This window comes from Hypanus sabinus, chromosome 23 (assembly GCF_030144855.1).
Source record: "Hypanus sabinus isolate sHypSab1 chromosome 23, sHypSab1.hap1, whole genome shotgun sequence".
Classification (NCBI taxonomy): domain Eukaryota; kingdom Metazoa; phylum Chordata; class Chondrichthyes; order Myliobatiformes; family Dasyatidae; genus Hypanus; species Hypanus sabinus.
In genome coordinates this window covers 5,284,998-5,305,240 of record NC_082728.1, presented here as the reverse complement: position 1 = coordinate 5,305,240, position 20,243 = coordinate 5,284,998, and the positions used below count along the sequence as shown (strand labels likewise).

Below are 20,243 nucleotides of genomic sequence, written 5' to 3'. Positions count from 1 at the left end.
ACCTCACTATCCGCTGCAGGGTCTTGCGATCCGAGATGGTGCAATTTCCGAACCAGGCAGTATGCAGCTGCTCAGGATGCTCTCAATACAACCCCTGTAGACTGTGATGAGGATGAGGGGGTGGGAGATGGACTTTCCTCAGCCTTGATAGAAAGTAGAGACGCTGCTGGGCTTTCTTTGCTATAGAGCTGGTGTTGAGGGACAAGGTGAGATTCTCTGCCAGGTGAACACCAAGAAATTTGGTGCCCTTAACAATCTCTATGATCACTGACATTTAGAAATAAGATTTGCTCTTCACCTAAAACTACTACTTCCTACATAAGATCAATTTCCAGCTTCCCTTTTTAAAACAAAATAAAAATAATGGAAAGTAATATTTTAATCTTTATATCTGGGAGAATCAAGTATGGGCATAAATTCAGAATATGAGTGTGCAATTAAAAGAATCATTTCATACATCTTATTAAGTATCACATAGGTAAATTAGTCACTAGCCAAAATATGGGTCAGGACTCAACTCTGTTCAGAGTTCTTGCGCATTAAAGGATCCTGAGATAAAATTTATATCTGACAAGTTAGAAGATACAGCACAGTACAGGCCAATTGCCCAACAATATTTTGTCAAACTTATAATCTACTCTATGGCAATCTAACCCTTCCCTCCCACATAGCCCTTCATTTTTCTTTCACCCATGTGTCTAAGAGTCTCATAATTGTCCCTAATGTATCTGCCTCTACCACCACCCCTGGCAGTGCGACCCCAAAAATTATCATTGTGTAAAAAAAAATCAGACATCTCCCCCTATGCTTTTCTCTGATTACACTAAAATGATGCCCCCTCATACTAGCCATCTCCTCCCTGGGCAAATGTCCACTCGATCTAAGCCTCTTATCATCTTGTGCAACTCTATCAAGTCACTTCTCATCTTCCTTCACTTCGAAGAGAAAAATCTTAGCTCCTTCAACATTTCTTCGTCAGACATGCTCTCTAATCTTGATAAATTTCCTCTGCACCCTCTCTAAAACTTTCACATCCTTCCTATAACATGGAGACCAGAACAGTGCCCTAAGCACGGTCTAACCAGAGTTTTATAGAGCTGCAACATTACCTTGCGGCCATTGAACTACAGACTAATGCTGCCGCGTTCAGGATTATTCAGCCACATTACCACAGACTCCAGAAAATGCACTAGTCAGGATGATTGCTGCAGACTCAAAGCCAGTGGTAGATCTCAATGAAGCATTTCAGAAGTGATGGGGGGTGGGGGGTGAGTAAACAACACACGAAAAAGTCTTCAATGACTGTTAGATAAAAAGAATCAAACACAAAATGCTAGAGGAACCCAGCAAGTCAGACGGAGAGAAATAAGCAGTCAGCGCTGCAGGACTGGAAAGGAACAGGAAAGAAGCCAGAATAAAGTGGTGGGGAGAGGAGCAGTACAAGCTAACTGGTGGTAGGCAAGATAAGGTGAGGGGGGTGGTGAGAAGCTGCCAGGAGATAGGTGGAAGAGGTAAAAGGCTGAGGAAGGAACCTGATAGGACAGATGAAGAGTGGACCATGGGAGAAAGGAAGAGCACCAGGGGAGGTAATGGATAAGTGAGAAGAAGAGGTAAGAGGCTAGAGTAAGGAGCACAAGGAGGAGGAAAGGAATAGACAATAGACAATAGGTGCAGAAGTAGACCAGTCGGCCCCTCGAGTCTGCACCGCCATTCTGAGATCATGGCTGATCATTCACTATCAATACCCAGTCCCTGCCTTGTCCCCATATCCCTTGATTCCCCTATCCATCAGATATCTATCTAGCTCCTTCTTGAAAGCATCCAGAGAATTGGCCTCCATCGTCTTCCGAGGCAGTGCATTCCACACCTCCACAACTCTCTGGGAGAAGAAGTTCCTCCTCAACTCTGTTTAAAATAACTGACCTCTTATTCTCAATCCATGCCCTCTGGTACAGGACTCTCCCAACATCTGGAACATATTTCCTGCCTCAATCCTATCAAATGTGGAATAGGAAATAGAAAAAAGGTTAAAAAACTACTGGAAGGAGAAATGGATGTTCATGCCATCAGATTAGAGTATGAGGTGTTGTTCGTCCAACCTGGGAGTGGCCTCGTTGTGGCGAAGCAGAAAGCCTTAGACTGACATGTCAGAATGGGAATAGGGTAGGAATTAAAATGGCTGGCCACCTGGAAATCCTGCTTTTGGCAGACAGAGCAGAGTTTAAAAACACGAGGAGAACCAGAGGGATATGCAGGCAGGTGAGAAGGCGGCGTGAGAAGGTGCCAAAATGGGGAATGGAAAAAGAGAGTAGGGGAAGAAATTACCAGAAGTTAGAGAAATCAATAACATTACTCATCAAGTTGGAGGATACCTAGAGGCATTGCTCTGCCAACCTGACTGTGGCCTCATCGTGGCAGGGGAGAATCATGATTGGTGGTACACAAAATTCAAATTTAAAAGTAAAAAAAATGGGAATGCAGAGTAGGAGGAAATGAACATCTAAAGTATAAAGCAATTTTTAGACAACAAGGACTGAGATCCTGTGTCAAAACAGATTTCCCCTTGTGTGCTCACCAACCTGTAAAGTGTCTATAAACAATTTCAACCCCTTTGACATTAGGACTCACCTTTAAGGTTTGTGATGCAATGGAAACAAGGTCGGCAGAATCCAGTTTGGAATGATAATGTCTCCTCCATTCTGTGATTCCCAGAAGAATTCCCAGTTCATGCAGTCGGTTTAGGTTCCGGAAAGAACCTTCTGCTGTTTGCAGAAGGATTTCCTTAGATTCAGACTGCCCAACGACTCTGGAAAATGGTTCTAGGAAGACCTGTAATTTACAAATGTTTCCAATATTTTAATTATTTTGTTAATTCTACTTTGCCACACTAAAGATACAAACACTACTGCAGCAAATTGCTTATTCACAGATCAGCAATATTATTTTGTAAACTCTTTCTGTGACATCCCCACCAAATTTAGTCTCATGACTGATTGATGTGGAAAAGGAGAATGACAAGTTAGCAAATTAATTATTTTGAGGAGTGAACTGGATTATTATTGTCACCTGTAGTGAGACAGAGTGAAAACTTTGTCCTGCAGATTGTCCGTACAGATCAAATCTTTACACCATGCATTGAAGTAGAACAAGATAAATCAATAACAGAATGCAGAATAAAGTGGAACAGCTACGAAAAAAATGCAGGGCAAATAAAGACAAGTGCAACATTTTAACCAGGTAGACTGTGGGTCGAGAGTACAGGGAATTATCTAATAGAGTTATAACAGCAGGGTAGAAGCTGTCCTTGAGCTTGGTGTGCTTTCAGGCTTTTGTACCTTCTGTCTGAGGGAAGTGGGGAGAAGAGTGAATGTCCGGTGTGGGCGGAGTCTTTGCAGCTGGTTTACCAAGGCATTGAGAAGTATAGTCAGACAGAGTCCACAGAAGGGAGTCTGGTTTTGTGTGATCACGTGCAGAGCAGTTGCCATACCTATCTGTTATGTATCCAGAGAGGGCTCTGCCTTTGGTGCATTGATAAAAATTGGAAGGAGTTGATGGGACATGCCAAATTTCTTTAGCCTCCCGAGGAAACAGTGGTGTTGGCGAGCCTTCTTGGCCGTGGCGTCTACGTGGTTAGACCACGGAAGGCTACTGGTAATACCCTTCACAGGAACTTGTAGTTCTCAACCTCAGCAATGCTGCGTAGACAGAAGCACAGGTACTGACCCCCGCCTTCCTGAGTTCAACGACTAGCTCTTTTGCTTTGCTGACATTGAGGGGAAGGTTGTTGTCATGACACCACATCACTAAGCTCAAAGAAGAATTCACTAAGAATTTGCTGCCTTTATGAGCATTGTGCAGATCAACAGACTGCCTGTTCTTTGCTGACCCCAGTCTCCAAGTGGTTATTGTGCTGGAAAGTTATCCCTTGGAGACAGTGATCACAGCTGCTGAAAAGTACAGAGCAGCAGGAACTTTGAAAGTACCTTGTACAGTCAAACAGACTACATCATTCAGTGCTTGGCATCACAAATGGACAGATCTGGCTTTGCAAAGAGAATATTCTTATTCTGACAGCAAGTGCAGATATACCCAAAAATGAACACTAATTAGTAATCGACTGAACTGTTGACAAAATTTTAGAATTCAGCCATTTGGATCTTCATGTCTGCTCTGCCAATCCATCATTGCTGAATTATTATCTCTCTCAACCTCATTCTCCTGCCTTCTCCCTGTAATCTTTGACACACTGACTAATCAAGAACCTATCGACCTCCGCTTTAAATATACCCGATGACTTGGCTTCCACAACTGTCTGTGGCAATGAATTCACCACTCTCTGGCTAAAGAAATTCCTCTTCATCTCCGTTCTAAATTGACACCCCTCTATTCTGAAAGTGTATCCTCTGGTCTTAGACTCCCCCACCATAGTTGGTTACAGTGGCATGTTAAAACTAGCCCATCAGATACGCAAGTCGCATGGTATCCATATAATACTGTACCTTCTGTAAAAGTGATTTGCAAAGTCTTATTGGAATCCTGACAAGACAATCAATAATAAATTTGGCAGCTCGATGTGGCGATCGGTTCTCAGTCTCCAAGTACGTTTCTGTGCAAGGAAATACAAATAAAAGGTGTCAAACGTTGGCAGAAATCAATGTAATAACCACAATCTGAGAATAAATGAAGGGTCTCAGCCTGAAACGTCAACACAGTGGCTTTAACCTATCACTCTAACCAAGTATAACATTTCTTTTACAGTTCAATAAATTACTAACTAGTGTTAATCTTTGGGCATATCTGCACTTGCTGTCAAACCTGTTTATTCCTCTCCATAGATGCTGAGTTCCTCCAGTGTTTAGTGTGTGTTACTCTGGATTTCCAGCCTCTTGTGTTTACACTGAGAATAAGTTGCTAATTTCCTGTTCATTCCACAGTGGGAAGAAAGCCTCAATTTGGCTTCTAATTTAGTTTTAAGCAACAGCACTGAAATTTTCATTATTCATTTCAGATAGATGCACAGACATTACACGAACACTCACAGTCAACACAAGTCATCCTTAAACACAAGTTCCATTTTAAAAATGTTTAAATGTCAAACTGCCAGAAGACGTCAGTGGGCCAAGCAGCATCTCTGGAAATGAAGGGTTAGTCAGCATTTAATGTCACTGGTTTGCTATCGCCACATGTAGAGAAAAGTGTTGTTTTGCAAGGCATCCATACATAATAACAGTCCATTGAGGTAGTACAACAAAAAAAAACAAGGTGGACAACCTCCAACGATGGCATGAACATCGATTTCTCGAACTTCTTGGTAATACAAGCCCCCCCCCCCCACTTCATCATTGCCCATCCCCATTTCCCTCTCACACCCCATCTCCTTCCTCTGGTGCTCTTCCCTCTTTCCTTTCTTCCATGGCCTTCTGTCCTCTCCTATTGGATTCCCCCTTCTCCAGCCCTGTATCTCTTTCGCCAATCAACTTCCCAGCTCTTCATTTCACCCCTTTCGGTTTCACCTCTCACCTTGTGTTTCTTCCTTCCCTCCCACCACCATCTAACACTGACACCTCAGCTTTTTATCTCCAGTCCTGCTGAAGGGTCTTGGCCTGAAACATCATCTATATTCTTTCCCATAGATGCAACTTGGCCTGCTGAGTTTCTCCAGCATTTTATGCGTATTGCTTGGATTTCCAACATCTGCAGATTTTCTCTCGTTTGTGATCAGAATCAAAATCAGGTTTAATATCACTGGCATGTATCATGAAATTTATAACTTTGTGGGTACAGTACAATGCAATGCATGATAACAGACACTGGTGCACCTCGGGGATGTGTACTTAGCCCATTGCTCAACTCTTTCTACAGCCACGACTGTGTGGCTAGGCACAACTCAAATGCCATCTATAAATTTGCTGTCCATACAATCATCGCCAGCAGAATTTCAGATGGTGACAAGAAGGCGTACAGGAGCAAGATAGATCAGCTAGTTGAGAGGTGTTGCAGCAACAACCTTGCATTCAACATCAGTAAGACCAAAGAACTGATTGTGGATTTCAGAAAAGACAAGGGAACACACACCAGTCGTCACCGAGGGATCAGCTGTGGAGAGAGTGAGTAACTTCATGTTCCTGGGTGTCAATAACACTGAGGATCTAACCTGGACCCGACATATCAATGCAACTAAAGAGAAGGGATGGCAGCGGCTATTTTTCATTAGGTGTTTGAGGAGATTTGGTATGTCACCAACTATAAGGGGGTGCAGAATAAATTGTTACAGAGAAACTACAGTGCACAGGCAGTCAATAAGGTGCAAGGCCATATTGAGATAGATTGAGAGGTCAAGAGTCAATCTTTTTGCTCTAGGGAACTGTTCAATAGCATAATAACAATGGGATAGAAGCTGTCCTTGTGCCTGGTGGTACGTGCTTTCAAACCCATTCATTACTAGTAGTACTTAACCTTGTTCACAACTCAAGGCAGTTCTGATCTCCTACCTACAAGAAAGCTAACCATAAGACTGAAAGAGCACAGAGAGCACCAACAAGGATGTTGCCAAGACTTAAGGACTTGAGTTATAGGGAAAGGTTGAATAGGTTACGTATTTATTCCCTGCCAAACCCAACTGGACCCAATGGGCTGTGTGCCGAGCCCACTTCTGTACACTGTTCACACCATGTCTACACAGCCAAATACCCCAGCAATCACATCGGCAAATACATTGATCACCAATAAGAAGACGGCTTACACAGAGGAGGTGGAAGAGCTTGAGGACTGGTGCAGGCACGTAACCTCTTTCTTAATGTCAACAAGTCAAAGGAGCTGATTATTGACTTCAGGAGAACTCACACCCCACCCGCCCCCTGCCCCATTTACACTGGCAACACAGCGGTGGAAACTGTGAGCAGTTTCAAATTCTTGGGAGTACACATCACACACCTCCTACACAGTCATAATCAGTCACATTATGCTGAGTCTAATGACACTTTATGGACATACAATCAATCCATGTATATCTAAATTATGTATTTATACTTATTGCATGTTTTTTGTATTATTATTATTATTATTATTATTATTATTATTATTATTATTATTACTGTGTTCTTTATCTTATATGCGTTTCTTTTTTTTATCCGGAGCAACAATTATTTTGTACTCCTTACACCTGTGTACAGGAAATGATGTTAAACAATCGTGAAAAGGTTCATTGAGTGTGAGTGGTGAAATGGATTTCTTTGGACCAATGTATTGAACAGCCTAATTGTAATGTGGGTTCTTAAAGCCTGCAGAGAGGTAGAAGTACTTCCCAACAACTGAACATTAATTAAATTGCTTAGATTCAGCCTAGTACATATGACCTATTCACTTCTGTAGCTAATTTTGGGTTTGCTTGGAAATAAATCCAAGTTGTACACTTCTCTAAATTCTGCAGTTTTGGTTTGTGTTAGGGTGTATTTTGGAGATGCAAGATAGCAAATATTAATTCGACATCAACCAAGCTTCACATTAGGGTAACCTGCAGATCTGAATATGGATTGTAGATTAAATTTAAAATGCAGCTCTGGTGGGGAATGCAGCTCAGAACAGGAAGCATCCAATCGGCTTGAGATTTCTGCATATGCATCAACATAATCAACACCACATTGCATGAATACAACTCAGAGACCACAGTAATTAATTTGAGTGCATTGGTGGAAAGATCCAGTAATTGGAAAACTACATGCAACTCAAAAGAAACTTTATGAGGGTATTGCAACTACATAAATTACCCTATTACCTTTGGGCTTTTACATATAAAAATGTGCTGTAATGTTGGGTTGGGGAACCTTTGTCTCTGCCTCTCTCATGACTTCAAAGGCTGCCTGTTTGTGTGTGTCCTAAATAAAGACTTTCATCTCCCAGCTGTGTCTCCCCAGTGACTTTGTTCACTGTTACAACAGCTTATTTTCATTTCTCAGCTAAATGAATCAAGATATACCCTCACACAGGAGTTTCTGCAGTTGCTGTAAATTCAGAGTACTCAGCAGGTCAGGCAGCATCTACAAGAGGGAATAAACAGTCAATAACAAACAAGAGAAAATCTGCAGATGCTGGAAATCCAAGCAACACACACAAATTACTGAAGGATCTCAGCAGGCCAGGCAGTATCTATGGAAAAGACTACAGTCAACATTTCGGGCCGAGACCCTTCAACAGTTAATGTTTAGGGCTAAGATCTTTCATCAAAACAAAATACATACTGCATCTTTATTTGGAGCATGTGATAAGGCCATATAGAGGAAGCTGAAGAGGAGAATGCACTCATTAACAGTACATCACTCTGAAAATGAGGTAAAGACTTACTTCACAGAACAATGCACAGTTTCTGACTTGACATCTTCTCAAACGGTTTGCTACCACTCATGAGAAACAAAGCAATCTATTTGTTCCAGCTGTACTTTGATCTTCTGAACCACATCTGGTAGCCTCCAACATGAAGGCATGAACATCAATTTCTCAAACAAATTGCCCCTTCCTCCTTTCCTTCATCATTCCCCATTTGTTTCCCTCTCTCACCTTTTCTCCTCACCTGTCCATCATCTCCCTCTGGTACACCTTCCCACTTCTCTTCCTTCTGTCCTCTCCATTCCAATTCCCCCTTCTCTTTCACCAATCAACTTCCCAGCTCTTTAATTCACCCCTCCCTGTTTCACCTATCACCTACCACCTTCTTCTTCTTCCTCCTCTCCCTCACCTTCTTATTCTGACTTCTCCCCTTCCTTTCCAGACCCACTGAAGGGTCTTGGTCTTGGTCTAAAACATCGACCATTTACTCATTTCCATTGATGCTGCCTGGCCTGCTAAGCTCCTCCAGCATTTTGTGTGCGTTGCATCAGCAAGGCAAGAGAGATGGAGCCCTTGCAGTAAAATGGATTGAAGAATTTTTCAAAGAACTGCAATCTTTAAAATGAAATTTAAAACCTTAAATCTGCTGAACAAAAAAATATTACCTTCTAAACTTCCCAAAATTGCCAAAGCAGATTCCACATGATTGGCTAGTAAAGATAAGGGAGCATTCCTTAATCCATCTGCAGTTACTATGGAAACCAAGTGGCCGGCTGTCTTTATGGGGTCATGTGACCTAACAGCCTGAGCAAAGAGGTCCGGGTTGGTTTGAGTGGTGAGCCTCAGAAGCACGCCTGGCTTCACTTCCATGGCGATCAAGTCATTCAGCACAGCTGAACCTACAGGGGAGAGAAAACAATTACTGTACGTGTTTGTAGGGTGCATTCAATGCTTCATGACTCAGGGCACTTCACAGACATCCCTTTCATTACAATTACAGTTCAAAGTTCAAAGCAACTTACTGTCGAAGTACATACACGTCACCACATACAACCCCGAGATTCTTTGTTTGTGGGCATACTCAGTAACTCCAAGAACCATAACAGAATCAATGAAAGACCAAACAACCAATGTGCAAAAGAGAGGAAAAATATAATAAAAAAATAAACAAACAAACAAACAATAAATATTGAGAACATGAGGTGAAAAATCCTTGAAAGTGGGTCCATAGGTTAGATCATAAGGTGGTGGGAACATTTCAGTGATAGGGCAAGCGAAGTCAAGTGAAGTTATCCCCGCTGGTTCAAGAGCCTGATGATTGAGGGACCATAACCCAAACTCTAACTCAGCACAGGGTCATGATGTTCCCAGCACTCCCCCCATCCCTGGGACCTCCACATCCCATGGGTCCACCTGAGACCTCATGCATTAGGATTAGGCTGAATACCACAAATGCTACCAGTCCCACACAATGTACTAAGCCAAGAATTTTGACCAAGGCACACAGCAATATGTTGAATTCTGATCTTTGGAAAGTGAGAAGGATCTTTAACACTCAGGGGTATTTAAGAATGGTTTAGATAGGCACATGGAAGATAGAAAAATGGAGTTATGTAGGAGGAAAGGGTTAGATTGATCTTAAGAGTAGATTAAAGGGTCAGAACATTGATGGCCAAAGGGCCAGTACTGTGCTGTACCGGTCTGTGTTAATGTCTTCACTTCTCTGTCATTGCTCTCTCCACCTGACTATAGATAAAGACTGCTGGTGATATGCAGTGGTGCAGTTAACAACAAGGCATTTAAATATGCATCCTAGCACATGATCCACATTCAAACCATAAATTAGCATTAAGATACAATGCATCAAATTTTTACCTCCTATACCAAGCTGAGTCGCTTTTTCGCTACAGTTTCTTTCGATGAAGTCTTTCAGTGAACCATGCTGTGGCTGAAACACCAGCTCCCACTGTGACCATTCGGCGAGATCTTCCAGTAGAGGAGTATTCAACAGACATATCAAAGCCTGTTGCTTACTCAGGTCCCCAAGCAGACCCACTGAATTATTTGCTTCGGTGTTGCAGTAACTTAAAAGACAGAATTATTTTGATTAATTGCAGCCACATAACATCCTTAAACAGCTTTTAAAAACATAGGAACTGTCAATTGAATCTGCAAAGCTTTAGATACAAATCATTGAAATATTGTAAAAGTTATTAATTAGTTAATAAAAGTTTGGGGGTTAATTAGAAAGGGTTAGACATTCTTTGCATAAAAACATGAACTACACAATACAAACACAAAAGGTTCTGCAGATGCTGAAAATCCAGAGCAACACACACAAAATACTGGAGGAACTCAGCAGGTCAGACAGCATCAGTGGAGGGGGAATGAACAGTGACTGTTTCAGGACTAGAAGGGAAGGGGGAAAAAGCCAGGTACATGGCTAGGCACAATTCAAATACCACTCACACACGTCTTCATTGAGGGATCAGCAGTGCAAAGGGTGAGCAGTTTCAAGTTCCCATGTGTCAACTTAACTGAAGATCTATCCTGGGCCCAACAAACTGGTGCCGTTACAAATTTCATTAGCAGTTTGAGGAGATTTGGTATGTCAGCAAAGACTTTTGCAAATGTTTCATAACCAGCTGTTGTGGAGTGGCTACTGCACAAGATCAGAAAAAGCTGCAAAGCTCCATCATGGGTACTGGCCACCCCCAGCATCAAGGATATCTTATAAAGATGATGCCTCAATAAGTCAGTAACCATCATCAAGGACCAATACCACCCACGTCATGCCTTCTTTCCACTACTACCATCAGGAAGGAGCTACAGGAGCCTGAAGACCCACACTCAGTGTTTCAGGAACAGCTTCTTCCCCTCAGTCACTGAAATGCTGAATGGACATTGAACATATGAACATTGTGTGTGAGTGAGTGTGAGTGTGTGAGTGTGAGTGTGAGTGTGAGTGTGAGTGTGAGTGTGAGTGTGAGTGTGAGTGTGAGTGTGAGTGTGTGTGTGTGTGTGTGTGTGTATGTGTGAGTTTTTAATTTATATATTTCTGAATATAGTTGTATTTTAAAATTGTAATTTATAGGGTTTTTTTTATGCATTGCAATGTACTGCTGCTGCAAAACGACAAATCTGATGGCATCTGCCAGCAATATTAAACCTGATTCTGGTGAAGTAGATGTGGTGCAAGTACACAGTTTAATAAAAACAACCAACAGATGCAGTCAGGGACAAAATCATATGAAGAGCCGATATGACAATATTCCTTTAACTTAAAGCTGCAGCAGATTTTAAGTAAAGCTCTGATAACCACCATTTCTTTCTCCAGGTAAATTCCCCGGATGTAGTAGGTTTAATTTCTGAGCCTCACCTGGGTTCGTTAACAAAGAGTGTGGCTTCATACAACACCAAACTTTGGAAACTATTATAGTCACTATGGGACTTGACTTGACGTTGCACCATTTTCACCAGATTGGATAATGCTCCAAGTCCAAATTCCTTGATGTCCTTCACCATGAACTGACTTCTTAAAGCGGCTTCAATTGCTGGAAACTGGAATCATAAAAGTTATATTCAGGAAAAGCAATATCCAGATCTTTTGGCTCAGAAGATGAACAAGAGGTGTACATAGCACAAAACATTCAATAAATTTCCCAAGAACAAACGTCAGCTAGTAATGTCTCAGAATGTTGACCATTTTGAGAACAATTCTAGGACAATTCTTCAATTTACCAGAAAATATACAGATAAAGAAGGTGAGCAAACAAACTCAGACCATCATAAGTCATAAAATCATAGATCACAGCACAAACAGGCCCTTCAGCCCATCTACTCCATGCTGAACTGTTACTCTGCCTTGGCCCATCAACCTGCACTGGGACCATAGCCCTTCATACCCCTCCCATCCATGTACCTACCCGAACTTCTCTTCAATCTTGATATCGAAACCACATCTACCATTTCCACTGGCAGCTCGTTCCACACTCTCACCACTCTGAGTGAAGTTCCTCCTCATGTCCCCCTTAAACATTTCACCTTTCACCCTTAATCAATACCTCCAGTTCTAGTCTCACCCAACCTCAGTGTAAAAAGCCTGCTTGTAATTACAGTCTGCTACAAGATGAAACAATGCCAGGAGATCGATGATAATAAAAGCCAAAGGGAGATATAACAACTCAAAGTCAGGAGGTGGCTTCTGGCTGAGAAAAAGACTGCCTTTTAAATTAATTATTCATGTCATATTTGGCACAAATTCACCTTATCATGATATTGGTTATGTAATCCATTCTCGGACTTCATATCTGGAAGGTATAGTTCCTCTGGAATTTATCTGATCCTACACCACAACAAACACAAGGGATGGGTGGCTCTTATCAGAAAGAAACAACCAAGCAGGGAGTGCCTTTCTGTTTTGGCCCTTGGAGGAGGAGGAAGGAGGCAGTGACACCTCTCATCAAGGACTCCCACAATCCGGACTATGCTCTCTTCTCGCTACTATCATTGGAACGGAAGTACAGGAGCCATAAGTCTCACACCACCAGGTTCAGGAACAGTTATTACCTTTCAACCATCAGGAGCCAGCGTAGATAACATCAGTCATCACAACTCTGAACTGATTCCACAATCCAAAGGACTCATTTTCAAGGACTCTACAACTGTGTGTTGTGCGTGTGACTGTATGTACTTGGCCCCGGACGATCACTGTTCTCTTTAGCTGTATGCATGTGCATGGTTGAATGACAATTAGACTTGAACATGAATTAAACTCAAGTTCTCGGTATTATTTATTTTTTATTTGCACTACTTGCCTTCTTTTGCACCTTGTTTGTCAGTATCCTGCCACTGCCTGTAAGGCAGTGCAAAGACATAAAATTAGTGTAAATTTAATGTATATGCTTCTACAGCGCCAGTTACCCAGGTTCAATTCCACCATCCCCTGAAAAGAGTTTGTACGCTCTCCCTGTGACTGCTTGGGTTTCCTCTGCACACTCCTGTTTTCTCCCACATTCCAAAGACGTGTTAGGTGGTAGTTAACTGGCCATTAACTTATCTGCTTAATTGAATTTTACAGGAGCACCATTGACAGCATCTGACAAGTGGCATTTCCATCTGGTATGGGAGCAGCCGAGCATTGGGCCGGAAGTCTCTACAAAAGACTGTGAGAATGGCCAAGAGGATCAAAGGAGTCCCCCTACCGTCCATCGGGAACATTTATCAGGAGCACTGCGTACGAGGGGCTCTTAGTATTATTAAGGATCCACGTCATGCACCCAGCATCCTCTGATTTTCTACCATCAGGCAGGAGACTACCATGTATAAAAACAGTCAAGATGGGAAACTGCTTCCTCCCTCAGGCCACAATATTTAATTTATGTACTTTAAGTTTGTTCATTTATCTGTAATCCATATGTAGATTTTGTCCTTACTTCCCTAAGTGATTGTGTTATGTGTACTACTTTGCATTACATCCCTGTCTGGAGAAATGCCTCGTTTGACAGTATACATGTACATAATTAAATGACAATAAAGCTGACCTGATTGTCCTGTGATTAAGCGAGGGTTAAATCGGGGGTGGGGGGTGGTTGTTGGGTAGGGTGTCTCAAAGGACGGGAAGAGCCTGTTCTGCACTGCACCCCAATAAATAAATAAAGTTGTGTAAAGTGTTTCAAATTCTATTGTATTTTGCTATTTTCCTGTAAATACCCTCAATAAAATCAAGCTTAAGGTAGAATATAAAACACAGCTCGGTCCAGGCCCTTCAGTCCATAACGTTGTGTTAATCTTTTAACCCACTCTAGTATCAATCTAACTCTCCCTCTATGTAACCACCTATTTTTCTATCATCCATGTACCTGTCTAAAAGTTTCTTAAATGCCCCTATGTAACATATACATACATATGGCACCTTATATTGTGTATGGTAACAGGTACACACTTCGATAATAAATTTACTTTGACTAGTTTCTATATGCATTTCATCCCGATTTTTTTTTTTAACTCACTCCCTTTCTGTGCAACACCGTACTTACCATGCACTCCTCAAGGGACCCGCACTGCCTGATGAACTCATACACGTCCTGGTGGCTGGGTCGGAAGCCACAGTTTCTGACACTTTGTGGCTGCAGGAACAGGATGCCCCCCGCAGCTTCTTCCAGCAGCTGTATGACAAAGCATTAACATTCTTGATCAGAAACCCTTCCCGTTTCGGGTGCCCCCCCCCCCCCCCGTCACCGCGTGTTTTATCCTGACGTCTAGAAACAGGTTCAGTTAGCAATATGTACACAAGGTGATGCACACTGGTCACTGGTACAGTAACGGAATACAGAATGGAAAAGCAGCCGCTATAAAACTATCAGTTCTTTCAGGTTGTTAAAGCCAGGGAGGAGGTGGGGATAAGCTTCCACTATCTATGAAATGCTCCCAATTACATGCGTCTCAAATAGCCTCTGCAACGTGTGGTTTTGCTACTAAGCCCCGTGAAACTGTTTCTACTGACAAGAGAAGGGACAAAGATGAATTACTGGTGCCTTAAAACCAGCCACTTCGCGCAGATGGGGCTTGCCACGGTTGGCAGCTCATCTAGGAGAGGGAAAACTCTGATTTCAAACCTCCACTGCCTTGTGGCTATACCTACTCATGGGGGAGGCTTTGGTAGTAAACCCCAATGTAAAAATACGGTGCTGGAGTCCCAAAGGCAGTCCTACATTGAGTTCAACATTCCTGCAAACGCTGCTGGTGCCAAACTGTATCGATCTCTAACATTCCTCTGGCTTCATCAGCTGTGTGGGGAGGGGTCCTGCCACATGGGCAACAGCTTTATGCTCTGGCGTGCGTATCTAGACAGCTAGGACATAACATCCATGATTGACCCTGACTGACAGAGGGTTCATTAAACTATCGGTCAACTCTCGTTTACTGAGGACAACAGAGCGCAGTGACTCCAGAGTTGAGGCAAAAGCATGGAAACTCATTAAAATGGAACAAAGCAACACACACAAAATGCTGGAGGAGCCCAACAGGTCAGGCAGCATCTCCGGAAAAGTAGAAACAGTTGATGTTTCGGGCTCAGGCCCTTCTTCAGGGCTGAAAAGGGGGAAGATGCCAGAACAAAAGGGGTGGGGGAGGAAGAGGGAGAAGGAGAGCTAGAAGATGATAGATGAAGACAGGGGGTGGGAGAATGATGTGTTGGATGCAGAGGCTTTTAGGGTGGTAGGTGAGGACAAGAACCATATTTTCTTGTGGCTGACCTTGTCGCTAAATGCTTTCATCCTGATATAGGGGAACAAATGTATTGCATTTGATGTAAGGAATGAAATTTAAGGCGTAAATTTTGTTACACAGACAATGGTTACGCTAATCTTTATCTTCATCAGTGATGATACTCATGCGTTTATGCAGTTTATTCCACCACCATATTTCTAACTTTATTTTAAAATATTTTTTATTTTTTTATAATTGTTGAATCTTGACTTTTGTTGCATGCATTGCCAACACACCACAGTAAATTCCTAACACAAGTTACTGTTTACGTTGAATAAAGTTGATTCTTGGTCCTGCTGTATCTCAGTTCCATGGTGCGGTGGAGTCAGACATAATATTTAAGAGACTTAATGCAGGTGTAGAAGAATGCAGAACTGATGCTGGCAAATGGGATATTTGTAGTTGGGCATGTTGGCAACTATTGTGTTTTTTAATAAAATTATTTTTATAAGGTTTGTACTTTTTAACAAACTTGTGTATTTTTCACACTCACTGGCAGAAAGTGGTACAGCAATTATTACTTTTCTCATTTTTCATCAGCATATTGTTTTATTCTGTAGTCTGTAGAACTGATAGTTTTATAGCGGCTGCTTTTCCATTCTGTATTCCGTTACTGTACCAGTGACCAGTGTGCATCACCTTGTGTACATATTGCTAACTGAACCTGTTTCTAGACGTCTGTAGTTCTGTAGTCTGTAGATAAGCAATTTTCCTTATCTTATTACAAAAGTGGTAGATTTTTCAGAAGCAGCATCTTGGCTTCTTTACTCCTTTATCTATACACCTCTTACAGCATCATTTCTCAGTTCTTCATTTAGGTTGCATAGTATTTGTACGTTCTCTTGTACTCTTGAGAATGTGAAGAGGGTAAGGGGTACATGTAGAAGGGGTGGGTGAGGGGTAAGTGTAGCAAAATATGTAGATAGAACCAGGGAGAGGATATGTTATTGGGGAAGTAGCTAAGGTCCCGGACAGCATGTGGCAACCACAAAGAAAGGGGAACCTGCGACCACAAGACAATGTGTTTGGCAAAGTATTTTGAGCTATATAACTATTTTGAGTGTTTTGCTTGCGTCCATACCCATTACGCTTGCGTCTATGCTTATTCCGAGTATTTTGTGTGCTTAGCTATACAATAGCCAATCAATTGATGAATTTGAATCGGTAACCATATTTATGAATGTATTACCCTGCTTTTGGGTATAAGTATGACCTTCGTAAACTGACAAATTGGGAGTTGGCTACCTTACACCCGAAGTGCGTGGGGCTGTGAACTCCTCTCTGAATAAAAACCGTTTCAGAGGTAACTTCGTGTCTCTGGTGTTTTTCCTCAACTGAGCAGGTTAATAATTTCAGGTTGACAGTCTAAAATAAACTGACATCTTGAAATTAAGACTGTTTGTCATTCCTGACTCCTGGAAGAACCTCAAGGATCAGAAACAGACAAAGTGTGCTACATAACTATTAGCCCCAATTCTCTGCCGTGCTTGACTGACTGGGTACTTTTAATGCCCCAGATTCCCAGCACTTAGATTTTCTACATCTGGAAAGTTGTCCGTTCCTCTGATTGAAGTAACAATAACAAAAGTTTAGAGTCTTCAATGCACCATGGAGGATCCAACAACTATATAATCTCAAAATAGAATTTGATCTTTTGAGAGCTGGAAGGCAATTTTTTTTGTATTCAATCATACTTATTAATCTATAATTTCTATTACCTTCTCAAGAGGACAGCAAGAAATGCACATTGTAAATAAATTTATGACACAAGAGCAAAATAGCTCAGAGCAAGTCAAGCTAAAAATTTCTTAACTTCTATCTTCATGGGAGCAGACAGAGCTCCAAAGACCCACCTGAGAGTGCTTCACTAGATACTCCAGGAACGTGCCGTGTCCCAGTGCAACAAAGCCCTTCAACTTGAATTCTTCAACCAACCTTTTCTCAAGCCGTGATAAATAGGCTAGATTCAAAGACAAAGTGACAGAGGAGAGGTTCTTCTGCAAATATTCTCTTACGGATCCTGAAAACCAAGGAGGGAGACACATAAATAATCTTAACACCACCCAGATTTCCACCAGCAATGACATTCATGCAACTATTGGGCCAGCTAGTGCAGTAAAGTATCTCAAAACACATCAGCACAGGACAGCTGATAGAACTGCACAGTGCAAGGGCAGTTTTGCACAATGTTTATGCAAGGGCTAGATCGCTATCCGAGTCCTTTTGGAAGGCCAGTCCGTAAATGCAGTAAATCAGAACTTCTTGAGAGGTACTAGATTCTGTAGTCATTGTGACAGGAGAAGGCAGGACAATACAACACAGTACAGTAACAGGTCATGCAAGTCCAATCTGTCCTTGCTGGCATAGATGCTCCAAGCTTTCAAGTTTGTCACCTGACTGCACATACAAATAGCTAGGGTGCCTAAGATTTTTGCATAGTACTGTAGTAACTTTGTGTTGGCGCGTGGCCAAGTGGTTAAGGTGTTCGTCTAGGATCTGAAGGTCTCTAGTCTGAGCTTTAGCTGAGGCTGCATGTGTGTCCTTGAGCAAGGCACTTAACCACACATTGCTCTGCGACGACACCAGTGCCAAGTTGCATAGGTCCTAATGCCCTTCCCTTGGACAACATCGGTGGCATGGAGAGGGGAGACTTGCAGCTTGGGCAACTGCCGGTCTTCCATAAAAAAAACCTTGCCCAGGCTTGTGCCCTGGAAACTTTCCAAGGCGCAAATCCATGGTCTATCGAGACTAACGGAGGCCTACATACAGTAATTTTATGCATTGCACAGTACTGCTGCCGCAAAAACAAAAACAAATTTCATGACATGTGAGTAATGATAAACCTGATTCTGATATGGGTCCCTGTTGTGGACTGAGAGTGGGAAGGGGGCAGGGAGAGGGGAATCATGATGGGGAAAAGGGGAAGGAAGAGGGGAGGGAGCGGGAAGCACCGGAGAGACATTCTGTAATGATCAATAAACCACCCTTGCCTGGTGTCTCAGAGCATGGTATGTCTGCCCCCTCACCACCCTCTGCCTGGCACTCTTCCCCTGCCACCCCTCCCGTGGTACTCCAGTCTCACCATTTTCAATATCTTTTGCCCTCACCAGATTTACAAACTTGTTCTCCGCTCCGCATTGACAAGTATAGAACTATGCAAAAGTCTTGGGCAGTCGAGCTATGTGCATGTACCTGAGACTTTCAGACAGTATTGTACGTACAACTAAATGAAACAACGTTCCTCTTGAGCATGGTGTACTCACAATATGGAGCTCCCAGGACTGGACACCATCTATACCAGCAGACTCAGGAGGAAAACAATCAGCATAACCAGAGACACCACACACCCCGGCCACTCCCTGTCCGACCCACTGCTGTCCAGCAAAAGGTTCAGGACACTAAAAGCCAGAACAAATAGACTGAGGAACAGCTTCTACCCCAGTGCTGTGGCCTCCATCACACCACTCCCATAGTACAATGACTGAAACTGTCAGCACCCACAAGGACTCAAATACTTGCACTAACGGCACTTCGTGCATTACTGTGATAATCTGGTACTGCTGCAACTTATTTTCTGCTACTTATTTAATACTGTTTTTTTAAAATTACTATCTTGTTTTTACCTGCTGCTTTATTTAATTGCCTAAGGGGAAGCTAAACAGAGTTTCATTGTACCTATGTATAATGACAATAAAGATCATTCAGTTCAGTTCAGTTCATAACACACAGCACATAAACCAAAGTGTTAGCACAAGTAAGTTACCAGAGTATCATTCAAAATGCATGTGTAGTTTGCAGCACAGGTAAGCAGCTCGCTATCCTAGTGACGAGACCTCAGTGGTGGCAAGGGTATTCATCAGTCTCCCAGCCAGAGGGGAGAAAGCTGCTACCCAGTCTGGCTATCAGAATCAGGTTTAATATCACTGGCATATATCATAAATTCTGTTGTTTTGTAGCAGGAGCACTTTGCAATTCAAATAATATTTTAAAACATAAACTACAATAAATATATACAAAATATATTAAATAAATAGTGCAAAAAAGAGAGAAAAATAGTGAGGCTGGGAAGAAGCTGTTTGTGAAATATTGACGGTGTGTCTACTGGCTCCTTGATGATAGCAATGAGGAAGGGGCATGTCCTGGCGGTGGGGTCCCCAGAGGTGGGAATGCTCTCTCGCACTCTCTATCTCTGTACTAACACCATCAAAGTCTACGCAAGCATCCGAGGAGGGGCACAAGGATCGATACAGTTGAAGAGTGATGGTAGTTAACCTGGTGGAGCATAAGCACAATCTTGGGGTGAGTGGTGGGTGGGAGTTTGGTGGGGGGGGGGGGGGGGGAACTGATGCTTTTGCTGAGGTAGATGGTAGGGGAGGGTTGATGCTTTGCCGCTTGCTTGCGCGTGGGACGGGGGGCTTTGGGGTTCTAAAGTTTTTCTGTCGTTCATTCTTTGGGGTTTTATTCTGTTTCGAGGATGTCTGTGAAGAGTAAGAATTTCAGGTTGTGTGCTGTCTACATTCTCTGATATCCAACGGGACCACTGATCCACTGTTACTGTCGCCATAGTGAAAGAAAAACTTGCCTTTCAAGCACTAGTCTGCAAATTAAAGCACCATGCTGTGGACAGGGGTTGAGTTAGCAGTGTAGCAGAT

At 42.5% G+C, this 20,243-nt stretch overlaps 1 protein-coding gene across 1 annotated transcript in view; it reads right to left on the bottom strand.

The window, feature by feature from the left end:
* wu:fj29h11 (uncharacterized) overlaps positions 1-20,243 on the bottom strand; it is a 157,395-nt gene that overhangs the window by 72,137 nt on the left and 65,015 nt on the right. Inside the window, exons 16-22 of the mRNA XM_059949087.1 lie at positions 17,445-17,611; positions 14,361-14,489; positions 11,702-11,883; positions 10,198-10,406; positions 8,988-9,221; positions 4,500-4,606; positions 2,629-2,829 (exon numbers count right to left, since the gene is read on the bottom strand). Of these exons, the coding sequence (XP_059805070.1) occupies positions 2,629-2,829; positions 4,500-4,606; positions 8,988-9,221; positions 10,198-10,406; positions 11,702-11,883; positions 14,361-14,489; positions 17,445-17,611 (1,229 nt within the window). The remainder of the gene's footprint in view (positions 1-2,628; positions 2,830-4,499; positions 4,607-8,987; positions 9,222-10,197; positions 10,407-11,701; positions 11,884-14,360; positions 14,490-17,444; positions 17,612-20,243) is intronic.